General features: G+C 33.8%; 1 protein-coding gene across 27 annotated transcripts in view; it reads left to right on the top strand.

The window, feature by feature from the left end:
* Window positions 1–14,282, top strand: part of ATP8B (ATPase phospholipid transporting 8B) — a 620,401-nt gene that overhangs the window by 519,117 nt on the left and 87,002 nt on the right. For all 27 annotated transcript variants that reach the window (XM_067110108.1, XM_067110102.1, XM_067110090.1 and 24 more), the window contains one exon: window positions 14,061–14,209. In XM_067110108.1, the coding sequence (XP_066966209.1) occupies window positions 14,061–14,209 (149 nt within the window). The remainder of the gene's footprint in view (window positions 1–14,060; window positions 14,210–14,282) is intronic.

The raw sequence follows: 14,282 nt of genomic DNA, 5'->3' as shown, positions 1-14,282 counted from the left end.
TAGCTTATAGTCCATATTCCATAACTACAGCTTCACATTCTTGTGTGCCAACTCCCATGTGGATGAGTGAGGGAAAAGGAGGAAGGCCTTGATGACTGTGATTAATAGGTTTATATAAAAATCTGTTTTATTGTATGAATAATGTTTGTTATTCAAAATTCATGAATCATAATTATCCTGAATCATAATTTAGGAGGAAGAGCATAGCAGAAGAGCACCTGAAGAGAATGGAATACCCAGATGCAAGAAGTTCAGTTTCCTTAGAAGACAGACATTACAGAGACATCCTTGTAAATCTGTGTAGCTTCTTTAAGTAATAGAACAAAAAAAGATAGAACCCTGGATAGTACATGTGCCAGTCACTTGAGGCATGAAGGAGAACATTTCAAGAAAAACACCTCTTTGTGTGTGATGAGGGATAAAGTAATGCAGAGGGGAAAGTTGAATGACTAGGATCCCATGACTTTAGCACATGACTCAACATGGCAATCAGACTTGGCAAGAGATATCTGTAGATACTGCACCACAAGATCAGATAAAAGCATGTTAAGGAACCTCTCCAAGGCCAGAGGACTGCTCTTGGGAAGAAAATTGTCTGTTGGTTAAAGAAAACATCAGAGAAGACTAAGAAAACTTGAACTTTGGTCAATCCAGAGCTATGCAATGGCATCCTTAAAAACATCTAGCTGTGCCTGACCAGGAATATTCAATCATTTACCTTCATTTTGCAACACAAGACAGGTCTTGAGAATATTTGATTTATGGTGAATTTTTAAAAAAGAGACAAAGAATGAGAGGTCTTGAAGGTAAAATTTCAAAATTCTTTTGTCATTTAGACTAATTTTTGCATTGTTCTGTAAGAAAGTTAGATAAAGTTTTATATCATGACAACTGGGACAATTTCAGTCAACCACAAAACCAACAATTTATGGTTGTAGCTTTTATCAGTTTGGAAATATTTTCATATAAACCATTGAAATGATTTCAACCTTTGGTCAACACAGCCTTGAAATGGTAAAAAAAGCAAGAATGTGTCTGAAAGGAACTTAAAAATGATAATCATTTACCATGACATTTTGACAACCAATTGGAAATCTCTACTCAATATTGCTTTATGGGAATTTTGAAAAAACATTTTTCCAATGTGAAAAGAATTCTTTAAGTGTTGTTGATGTTAGACTGTTTTTATTTAGTGGTTACCTAAAGTTTTATATATGGGAAATGTCTCATTAAATGAGAATACAAAGCAGAAATAACTCATTGTTGAGCATATATTTATCAGTTTTGAAATATTTTCATATAAACTTTGTTTTCCGATAACCTAAGGAAAAATTTCAAGCTTGGTCAACTTTAACTCGATTTCTCTCTCTCTCTTGGTAAAACCTGGGATTATAAGAAAAAACTTTTACATTCTAGTAATATTCAATCATGAGATTCATTTAAACAAAAATGAAGTCTCTAGCACAATATTTTATTTATGGTGAATTTCTGAAAAAAATTTTTTCACTAAAACATAAGTGATAATAAAAGAGAATCTCAAATTCTTTTGTCATGTTGATACTAATGTTTGCATCGTTTTCCATTAATCTTAAACACAATTTTATACAGATGAAAACAGTCACCCCAACCATTGTCATGTATTTGCACAACAGAACATGGTTTATCCCAGTAACATCTGTCAATTTTGAAATATTTTTACATAAATCTAATTTCTGAGAAAATTTCAACCTTCAGGATACTTTAACTCGAAAACATAAAAAAACCCAATTGTAGCTAAAATGTTAATTCTAGTAAAATTCAATCATTTAAATTCATTTAAATAAATTGGAAGGCACTGAATGTTCACAATATTTCGATTTATGGTGAATTTTAAAAAAAACATTTTCTTTTCACTGCTTGGTAACTCTGATAACATCTCAACAAGAATTCTTTCATCTCGTTGTCATAAAAGTTCTTGCACTTGCTTTATATTAGTCGTTACATAAACAAATGAAAATGTGCATCACTTTCATGTACAATACAACAAAAATAACTCATCTTGTAACTGGATCAGTTTTCTGAAATATTTCCATATAAATTCCATTCCATAAATAGAAAAAATTCGCCTTCAAGAAGGTTGACAATGACTGAATTTTCCCCGAAAACCCAGTCTTGCTAAAACAATTAATCTAAAAATATTCAATCAATTAGCTTCATTTTTCAACAAACGTTGAAGTCTCTGCATAATATTTCGATTTATGGTGAATTTTTAAAAAAACATTTTTTACGTCCATATACACTTATTCATGCATCATTTTGTGATAATATTTTCTCTGTATTGCTTTGATCGTTTTAAAATTTATATATACCAAAATCATATATAATTTATGTACAATACAACTAAAAAAATTAACTCATTAGCTTCAACCGTTTTGCTTATCAAATTCACGTATACAAATATATCCGATGGAGTTTTTTTGCTTTCAAATATTCAATATTTATATATGATAAATGATATTTTTTCATTTCAATGATAGTTGCATACTAAACTGGAGTCAATGAATAAAAAAATTTCGTGCCAAAAATGAACTCTTAATCTTAAAAATTCATTTATTTTTTATAAAAATTTTTCCGCTTCAGCGACAATTCTCCGTCGGAGATATTCCCAGGTTTTTGTAAATTTGGCTATTAAAGGTTTGTAGCTTCAAGGCCATTGCTCTATAAATCACGGCCCTGGTTAAAGAAAACAGAGAAGAATATAGTATTAACTTTGAGGATATTAATATATATATATATAATATATCCTATAGAAACATCTAGCTGTGCCTGACCAGGAATCAGTGGAAGCTGAAACACAAGACAGGTCTTGAGAGAGTTTGACTCTGGCAGATTGAGAAGAAATTCAAACAAGAATTTTCTACAGATCTCTTGAACTCTAATACAAACTGTTCAGAGGCATGACTTTCCTCCTCTGAAGAAAAGAAACTTCAGATAAAGTGCCTTCATGACAACTGGGACAAATGGAAGTCTACCACATAAACCAACAATTTAGGTGGAGTGGCTTAAGTTTCCTTGAGTTTTGTGGAACATTGAAAAATTAGAAGAGAGCAAGATCAGGAAAAAAAATAGCAAGAATGTGTCTGATAGGAACCCAAAAAGTGATAAGGACTTCATGACGCAACCCTTGAGTGAATCAGAGGAGTGGGTTTCCCTGATGGAACAAAATTCAAGAGTGAAAAAGCATGAAGTGTTGTTGATGTTAGACTGCTTGTTCTGGAGGAAGCCTTAAGAGTAGTTCCCGTGATTGTTTTTCTCATTAAAGAGAATCAAAGCAGAAATGTTCCTTGGGTCCCAAATACACTTTTATTGCCATAAACCCAACATGAGATCTCGTTAAATTGAAAATCACTGAGCTGAACCTCTTATTAACCCCCATTGCTTTGAACGAATTATAACATAAGTGATAATAAAAGATGGATCCAAGTTTCATCTTCCAGTAACAATGATACAAAAAACCCCATTCATTAATTCAATCCATTAAAACTCAAACACAAAAAGACAGATGTCTGAAAACAGTCACCCCAACCATTGTCCATGCTATTTTGCACCCTGTACATGGTTTATCCCAGTAACATCTGTCAATCAAACCAAGATTTTTACATTTCTAATGTGAGACAATGCAGGAACCATACAAAACATAATTTCAAAACCTAATAAAGAAAATGTGTAAATAATAATATGAAAAACCACAGACATTCTGCAAATACTAAAATACTTTCAAGGCACTGAATGTCTCACTCTTGGTTGTCTTAAGGTTACCTTTTCAATCTGGTAAATCGGCTTATCTTTTCAATCATGAAACCAGCTCCAACAAGAATAATGCCCCAAATTTCATAAAAGTTCTTGCACTTGCTTTAATAATTTTTCCCATTTCCAACAAATGAACATGCATCACTTGATGTTAGCGACACTCTCAAAATTTTTATCTGTAACTGGATAAGTTCTGGAAGTTTCCATGGTGACTTTACTTCCATTCCACGTGTATTGCAAGAGGGCCTTCAAGAAGGTTGACAATGCTGAATTTTCTATATGGATCACTACATCTTGCAGATAATTGTTTAATCCAAAATTTGCCCAAGCATCCACTTCATTCCTGTTTGAATACTCTTCAACAATTTTTCTTGGAACCATTTTTAATAAAACATATACAGTACATATACATTATACACACACACACATATATATATATATATATATATATATCATGATATATATAAATGTATATTAATATCAAATTCACATATATAATATCTCCGATGTATAATTTATATATATATAATTTATATATATGATAAATATATATATATCTATCAATGGGTATATATCTATAGGGAGTCCCCGCTGAATAGGTTTTAGGTGTCAGGGTTCGAGGTCCCAACTTTTCAAATATATTTATCACTTAAATAAATTCCCCTTACGACATGTTCTTACCGTCGGAGATATTCCTGATCCGTGTGAAGAAATATAAAAGCCCCAAAATGGCAGAATAATCATAATTTGATAAATTTTTTGATAAAAAAACTCAATAATAATGCAGTATATATCGTTTTCAATGCACCCAGAGCATTAAAAGTAAGGTTTTCTTATGATTTTTGACAATTTTATATATATATCCGCTTATATATATATATATATACAGTATATACATATGTATATATGTATAAGTATGTATATATATATATATATATATATATATATATATATATATATATATATATATATATATATATATATATATATTATTATATACACAATAGAAGCAGAAAGTTCGTACAGGGTGACAAGACATGCACGAACTTATCGCTATTTCTTAAAGATCCCCTCCCATTGTTTTCAAAGGAAAACATTGATTTTTTTATTCATATTTCTGTGAAAATGCCTTCCTATCTATAATGTTTCGAACACTCAATATTGGCTTAACCTTGGCACGAACTCTGTGATATTTTGCCAAATGATCGCTTATGCACCTCACAGAGACATCTTGGAGATTGTCTGGATACTCTTCTTTCACTTCGCGAGCTATAAGGGAAGGCTCTTTTTCCAATATGCACTCTATTTTGTGAGAAACACTCTCAGAAATTTTCCTGGGACGCCCAAACCTAGGAAGAGCTTTTGGAATACTTGAGTCCCCATTTTCACAATATCTCACCAACCACCTCTGAACTACTCTTTGCTTTAATTTAAGCTTTTGGCTATGAGCCCAGATCTTAGCCCCTCTTTGTAAAGGGTTATAATAGCAACAACCATATATCTTTCCAGTTGTTTGCCTGGAGCCATGGGACTAGAGTAAAAAGCACCTAATGTCAGAAAATCACACTCAAATGCGTCAGAATTTGTAAACAAAAGATCGCTTACTGAAGCTCGTCAGTTTTACCCGAGTGTTAGTAATAAATACCAGTTAGTCATTTTGTCTCAGGGAAACACCAGTTAAGGTGCCAAGCAGTCAAAAAATACATTTTTTCCCTTTGAAAACAATGGGAGGCGATCTTTAAGAAATAGTGATAAGTTCGTGCATGTCTTGTCACCGTGTACGAACTTTCGGCTTCTATTGTATATATTGGTACCTTAATTTGTTCCATGATCGAGCCCATAACTCAATTGACTCATAGATCAAATTGAATTTCCCCGTTAAAATGAATGAAAATACTATTAATCCATTCCAGCCCCCGAAAAGCATGCAGTTTTTTTGTTGTGGTTTTTAAACAAGAAATATGCACTTTATAAATAACAAATAATGTATAAAAATAATACATAATAAATGTGAATGTAAAGAAGTAAGCTGGTTTTATTCCTTGTGTTCCTCGATGAGGTCGTCAACGTCTTCTTCATCCACTTCCTGGCCCATGGACTTTCCAAGGGCCACCATATTCTCCACCACTAGCTCTTCAGCTTTGAACCTTTCGAAGTCCCATTCGAACACAACCTCAGGCCATAGCTTCTTCCATGCAGAGTTTAAGGTCCTCCTTGTAACACCCTGCCAAGCCATGTCAATAGTTTTGAGGCAGGTCACGATCTTAGTGATCCTTCCAGAACTTTGTAACCTCAAAGCAGTGCTTGAACAGGTGCTTGGTAAAGAGCTTTTGAAATTTGAAATCATGTGCTGATCTATGGACTGCAGGATACGGGTGGTGTTGGGTGGAAGGAAGAGGACCTCGATAAACTTGAATTCTTCGTAGATTGAGGACAAGAGGGGCTTTCAGGGGTAAGTTATTTTTGTGAGGGTTGGTGGGCAAACGTGGTCTTGATAGTAGTGCCAATGACCACGTTATTTACTGAGGACAAGAGGGCTTTCAGGGTTAAGTTATTTTTGGTGAGGTAATTCTTGATGGTTTTCTAAGCACCCACCACCCTCATCAGAAAACCCCAGAGCGACATCTCGTAAGAAAGAATTCTGCAAGTTTATCAAACTCAAAGGTCCTCTTTTCCTTCCACCCAATCAAGAATTACACCACCCCTATCCTGAAGTCCATGGATCATCAGGTGATTTCAGATTTTAAAAAATTCTCTTTACCAACACACCTGTATCAATGGACAGCAGGTGCTTTAAAAACTTACAAAGTTCTGGAAGGATCACTGCACATCGTGACCTGCCTCAAAATTATTAACTTATCCTTCAGAGGCTTGTGGCCTGGCAAGCTCTTCTCCTCTGCTGCTATATAGGTCCTCCTCAGCATCTTTTTCCAGAAGAGCCCTGTCTTGTCACAGCTGAAGACTTGCTGGGTAACATATCCTTCAGCTTCTACCAGTTCAGCAAAACTCTGAACAAACTCCTCAACTGCCTTCACATCGGAGCTTGCTGCCTCACCGTACCTGAGGATAGAGTGAATGCCAGTTCTCTTTTTAAAATGATCAAACCAGTCCTGACTGGCTTTGAGTGACTCTTCCAGTGCCTCGTCTGTCGATGTTCCTGATGTCTCCCGCACCAATTGCATGTAGATGTCTCATGCCTTCTCACACATGTTGCTCTCCATCATGGTATTTCCTGTGAGCTGCTTCTCATTCAAGCACACCAACAACAACTTCTTCATTGCTTCATGGAGCTTTGAAATAATCCTAAAACCCTTGGCTGGCGTTATAGCCTTTATCGAATCCTCCTACTTCAAGCTTCAAAATCATACGGATCGTAGAAGTAGTTCCGATCATGCTGCCTCTCTAAGTCCATAGCACACACACCTTGATTGTGTTTTTCTATGATTTCATGCTTCATATCCAAGGTAATTGGCCTTTTCTTCTTCTCAACACTGGTCTTGACACTCACTTTCTTAGGACCCATGGCAGGGACAAAGTGAGAAAACTAAGTGAAAAATGCTACAAGATGCTGCAGAGATGCTTGTATGGCAAGGTAGCCGCATGAACTGAACGAGATCGCGTGGCTCGGGCAGCTTGGTATTGGCAATGGCAGGTGCACTGGGAGATGGCATCTCCCAGGCTTGCTGGCTCGTAGCTCAAGTCTCAGCTCACTTCTTAAAGCAAAAAATCATGAGTGAGCCAGCTTATATCTCGGCAAACTCATATATTGATTCCCTCGTAAGTCAAGGTTTGACTGTGTGTCTATACTATATATATATATATATATATATATATATATATATATATATATATATATATATATATATATATATATATATATATATATATATATATATATATATATATATATATATATATATATATATATATATATATATATATATATATATATATATATATATATATATATATATATATATATAATATATGTATATAATTATAATATATATATATATATATATATATATATATATATATATATATATATATATATATATATATATATATATATATATGAAATTTTTATATATTTATATACAATATGATATATATATATATATATATATATATAGTATAAATGAATTGGAATCGTGGGGACACGTATTCAGCGACTCCAGTTGACGTAAACCATTGAGCCATCAAGTCCCCATACATATATATATATATATTATATATATATATATATATATATATATATATATATTATATATATATATATATATATATATATATATATATATATATATATATATATATATATATATATATATATATATATATATATATATATATATATATATATATATATATCTATATAATTTATATAATATATACCCTGAAGATGACTTTGGAATAAAAGTTGAAAGTCTTGGTACCAAATTCCTTTTATTTTCACGTGAGGACTTATTATATATACATATATGTATATATATATATATATATATAGTATACAGGTAGTTTTCCCAGTTTTGAAGATGACTTTGGAATAAAAGGAAAGTCTTGGTACCAATTCCTTTTATTTTCACGTGAGTTACTTAAACAGGAAAATTTCCCAGTTTACGTTTCCGTAAACCTTAAACAGAAAAATTGTTGAAAATCGTCAAAAATCCAAAGAAAACCTTACTTATAATGCTTTTGGTGCATTGAAAATGTTGTAAACTGCATTTTATTGAGTTTTTCATTTAAAAAGCCTCCAAATTTTGATTATTCTGCCATTTTGGTGCCATATTTCTTCCATTAGATGGGCGTTGTAAGCATCGTAACCCTGGAACATGCTTCGTAAATCGGGAAATAATTTCTGATGAATATATTTGAAAAGCGTTGTAACCTCGGAACATTGCAAGCCGGACCCATTGTAAACCAGGGACTGCCTGTATATATCATATACAGGCAGTCCCCAGTTATCGGCAGGGTTCTGTTCCCGACAGCGTGACGATAACCGAAAATAGGCGATAACCAAAAATCGGCGATAATAGCAGTGATTCCTGGTTATCGGGATAACCAGCGATCAGTGCTGCCAGTAACGATCAACGCCGATCAATGCCGAATGATAACCGGGAATGGGTGTCGAAAATCCGGTTATCATCGTTGCTAGACAAGTGCCTTAAAACCGGATCTCTGATAACCGATGCTGCCGATAACCGGGAACTGCCTGTATATATCTACATAGGCAGTCCCTGGTTAATGGCGATCCAGTTTTACGGCGCTTGTCTAGCGACAAAAATCCGCAATTTTCGGCACCAAAAATCGCCAATTTCCGCTTATTGGTGGCAATAATTGGGTATTGGTGCCGATACATGCCTAGTAGAGGCGCCGATAAGCCCCGAAAATCACTGAAAAAGCGGTGAAAATCGCCAATTTTCGGTTAGCGGCATTTTTCGGTTATCATCACACCCTCAGAATGGAACCCACACCAATAACCAGGGACTGCCTGTATATATATATACATATACAGGCAGCCCTGGGTTTACGACGGGTCCTGTTCCGACACCGTGTTGTAAGCTGAAAATCGTCGTAATGTGAAATATCATTTTTAATAATTTTAGTGTCTTGTAAACGATGTAAACTGCATTTTTATTAGGTTTTTTTGGAGCCATATTTCTTCCATTGGATCGGCGTTGTAAATCCAGAACATGTGTTGTAACCCAAGAAATACTTTTTTGATGAATATATTTGAAGAGCATCGTAAGCTCGAACGCCGGAACTCTGTCATAACCCGTGACTGTATATATGAGCCTGTCATAAATATATATATATATGCCTATATATATATACATATTTCTCAGCACTAAAGATGCTCCATCCTTGAAGATGAACCTCCAATCTTGATCAGAAAATTTTGAAAACAAAAAGTAAACATAAAAATAAGGTGGCTTTGTTTTAGTTGGTGTGCTATGCACATCCAGTTGTTCTTAATGTGTTGAAGCGCTGTGACTTTCGCTAATGTAGCATATTGATTCTTGTGGTTTTTTCAGTTGTTATATTTAAAAAATACTTTGGTTTATTTTTTCTCACATTCTTATAATAAATAAGCTTTTCTGAAGATTGGTATACCAGGGAAATGAAAAACTTGAACAGATTGCAAAGTAATGTACAGTATTTGACATAAGCTGTTCAGCTGTTCTGCATCAGAAATTTTCTTGACCCACAATGTCTCAGTGCATTCAGATGGATGGGGCTACTACCACATAGAGAGGCCATCAGTATATGCAGCATGATGGGGTTGCTATGGGCTACCTTGCAGTGCTTCAAGTTGCTTTAAGTGCTTTGGATGTAGGCTTACACAACAGTTTTTTAATCCCAAGTAAAGAAAAACTAAACACCACAATAGGAAATATTAGACAAATAGAATAACATTTTATTACAATTACACTTTGTTAAAACATGGCATGACACGACATCCCAAGTGGACCAAAATAAAAATAGAATAAAGATTAAGGTCCTCATGATACAAATACTCAAAATAAGAAGAAAACATTTTAAACTTCAGAATCTGAAAATATTTTAATCCATTGTTACCAAGAGTGCATTTGTGAAGAAACTATCACAACAAAGCAACATATTACAAAATTTCCACATTGATTGCAATATTCTTGCTATATGATTTACTAGTAAAACATTTTAACAGCACGTTTTATTTTTGTCAGTTAATAATACAATGATACCTCAATTATCAGCAGTAATACATCCAAGGCCCTTGTGGATATTGGAAGTTTGCAGAAGGGTAAAAAAAACTACTGGTGTCATGTGGCAATTCTGTAATAAAATTTTTCTCCTGTTTTGTCACTGCACAGTACTGCATGGTATATGCATATGAGCTGTACACAAAATAAAAGCCAAATTGTGCAGCATACGGCATATGTAATGCATGAAAAAATATAACATTTAAACTCTCTCTCTCTCTCTCTCTCTAACTCCTTACAACGGCCAGACTTGAAAAAATATATTTTTTTATAAAGTAAAACAGAGAAAGAAAAAGGCAACACAACAGCAAGTATGTACAGTACTGTAGTTTACCTCAACACAGTGCATAAGTGTTCCTATACACACACACTCACATATACATATATGTATTTACATGCTGATTTTATAATGAACAAGTAGCTACCATTTTTTATTGCATTTTGATGCCGCCACATTAAAAATCAAATAAACATTTCATTGAAATCTGTTTGTGTGTGCGGGGCTTAATAAAGATGTATTACAGCAGTATTCTTGTATTTTGTATGGCACACAAAAATTTGGAATCTATGTGCCTAAACCAAGTAAGCTACTAGAGCCTAGGCTGTTGTATATCATTAATTGAAACCTATGGCAGTATGTAATGCACTATATTTATTGGTTAATACTATTATATTAGTCACATTCCATTAAGGGGTATTAATTTTATAATGTACTATGTAATTAAATATACATTGTAAAAGTTCTTTTCATATGTCAATTACAAGCAAACTCTACTTCTGTAAGCAATCATATTAATATCTGTTTGTTTACTACCTCTTTCTCTTGCATTGTGCTTGATTATTTTACTATAAGTTAATATCCCCAAAATAAAATAGGATTTATATAATTGTATTTATCAGTAAACATATGCATTGCCTATTTACTCAGGGTTTCAACCAGTGATATATGATTGCCTAAGCTGAGGTAGATTATGATGTATTTTGGACAATGTAAGGTTTTGTACATTTTTATATTACATGCCATATGAATAGTAATGTAGGAGAACCCAAAGAAAGAAAGAGAAAGGTGAATTAATGCACAGCAAGTGCATACTGTAGTTTACCTCAACATGATGCAAAGGTGTACACATATACACATGCATATACACATGCACACATACACAGACCGAGACACTGATAAGCAAGCAAAATTCTGATGCAACATGGCGGGGCAGTTTATACCTTTGACGTTACTTGGTAACATGTTCAAGTTTTTTCCAGTTTGCTGTTATGTCAACTTCAGAAAAGCTTATATTTAATATTAAAATAAAGAAGTGAAAAAAATTAATCAGTATGTTGTACCAGCCAAATTCACACTTCTTCAATGCATTGAGACAATCAGATGAGTGCAGCACACTAACCAAAAACAAAGCAATCAACTTGTGAGTATTTCCACCTGTGTTTAAAAGCAAAAATTTCTTTCAAAAGTAGAGTGTGTTGTAGAGCTTGGAGCAGCTTTGATATGGGGAAATACATTAATTTCTTATATTTAACTTACAATTTTTTTTATTTTGTATGCAAATTTAAGCACTCATAAATTCATTGTCACTGTTGGAGTCGTCTGTTGGAGATAAATGGTAGTCAGAGGGGAGGACTTGGCGTAGTGGAGTAGCACACACAACACACAATTATAAGCACACACACACACACACACACACACACACACACACACACACACACACACACACACACACACACACACACACACACACACACACACACACACAAACACACACACACACACACACACAAGGAGCCAATGAAACTTCCTATGATGTTGCTTTTGAGCCATTAACAGTTGGTAAAGCTCTCACACCTCCCCTTTCTGCTCCCCTTCCCCTTCCCATGTGATTACTCCAGTCTATCCCTCCACAATATTCCCTTATCCGTGCACTATATGAACTATTTTAACAGCATTACCATTGCATTCTTCTGCCTGTGTAACATTGCAAACCAAAGGCTTTTCATTCATTGCACAGTATACTATGTATACATATGTGTGTATATATATATATATATGTATGTATGATGTATGTATGTATGTATATAATGTAGTTGGCTGCTGTTGAATGTGGATAATTCTGAGCTTCATTACCGATAATTTAAGGTAATATTCCCTTAAAGTCAGACATTTGATAAGAGTAAAAATATTGGTAACACTGATATATAGTAAAACAATTAAGTTACTGTTTATCTGTTAACTCATCTACTGTAATCTGCCAATATGGGAAGTAGTCTTTTTGATAGTATATTTTTTGTTTGTATGATACTTTCAATTTTTACTCTTTTAACTCAGAACAATTTATACACTTCATGTAAAGGTCATGTACAGTAATCTCTCCCTTATTGGATTAATACTTCCAAGGCCCTCACTGTAAAAGGAAATTTCTGGACATGGTTTAAAAGCACTACAGGTGTAAGATGGCAGTTTGCATCCTTGCTCCTAACCTTGTCGATACTTTACATAACTGTACACTAAATATTCTTATAAACAGTGACACCTTACTCTAAAAACTTTTTAAAACCAAAATTAGCTATTTTCCCATATCTATACAAGATATACATGCACTGTATGCTTAGACAAAACACAAAATAGGGTGGGTATCCTGTACGCACAGTACACTACCATATAAGATGAGTAAAACTTTTTCATATTTTGTCTATACACAATAAAAACAAATGCACTTAAAAAATAAAAACTTATGCTGTATTCTCTAAAAGAACAGTTGTTGAGAGGAGCAGCTGTTCTGTTAGCATTCTCATTGACTTTATTAATCTATTTCTGTGATTCTGAATGTCTGTTAATTAATTGTAGCCAGGCAGTATAAATGAAATCTTTGATCCAAGGTGATTAAGGATCAGAGCAGCTTCTTGCAAGTACAACACCTTTTAATCAGAATTATGCAGGCTTCCACATGAAAAAAGTACAGTATAAGAGTTCTGCAGGCAACAAGATCTGTCAGAGTTCCATGTTCATGTTACTACCTTACTTCAGCTCTAGTGGGGTGAAGTGATCTGGAGGTTCATTCTCATAAGTACAACACATCATTTGCAATTAGAGTCAGACTTTCATCTTCTATGAGACAGACAACTTTTATTTGAAACATACAGTAGGTTTATTAAAGGTACTGGGACTTCTAGCTTACATTACCATCTTTTACTGAATGCAAGTGTAGCGAAGTGATCTGAAGAGCTACCTTGCAGGTGAAATAATAAATTTGTGTATTATTTTTCATAAATATGACTTATTTTAATGAAACTGCACATTTGTTCATTCATATCTCACCAAGGCAATAAATGAACTTGTAGAGATTAAAACAAAGGTCTCCTTCAGTGGCAGGGATGAACTCAACGTAGAGTAATTCAAGAATTTATTTGTCAAAGAAACTCGGTACATTATTTGGCTAATCATGCTTTTTTGGACATGAAGTTTGGCCAAGTTATTTTATTGGAATTTGAAATTATTTTGAGTTTTTTCTATGTTTACAGCTTTTAACAGATGACATGCTAGAGGTTTTCATTATTGATGCACACAATGCATCTGATGTCGAAGATCAGCTCCGAAAATATCGTGAAGAAATTCGCAATGTAACAGCCACCAAACAGCCCCAGACTAATCTGTCTGTGGTCACTTTCAGGTATGTTTACCATTTATTGATTTAGTCATTTATTATCTGGTACTGTATTCAGGTATATCCTTGTATCTGTCGT

The sequence above is a fragment of the Macrobrachium rosenbergii genome, chromosome 10 (assembly GCF_040412425.1).
Source record: "Macrobrachium rosenbergii isolate ZJJX-2024 chromosome 10, ASM4041242v1, whole genome shotgun sequence".
Taxonomy (NCBI): domain Eukaryota; kingdom Metazoa; phylum Arthropoda; class Malacostraca; order Decapoda; family Palaemonidae; genus Macrobrachium; species Macrobrachium rosenbergii.
The sequence above is the reverse complement of the archived record's forward strand: the minus strand, read 5'-3'. Positions and strand labels throughout refer to the sequence as shown.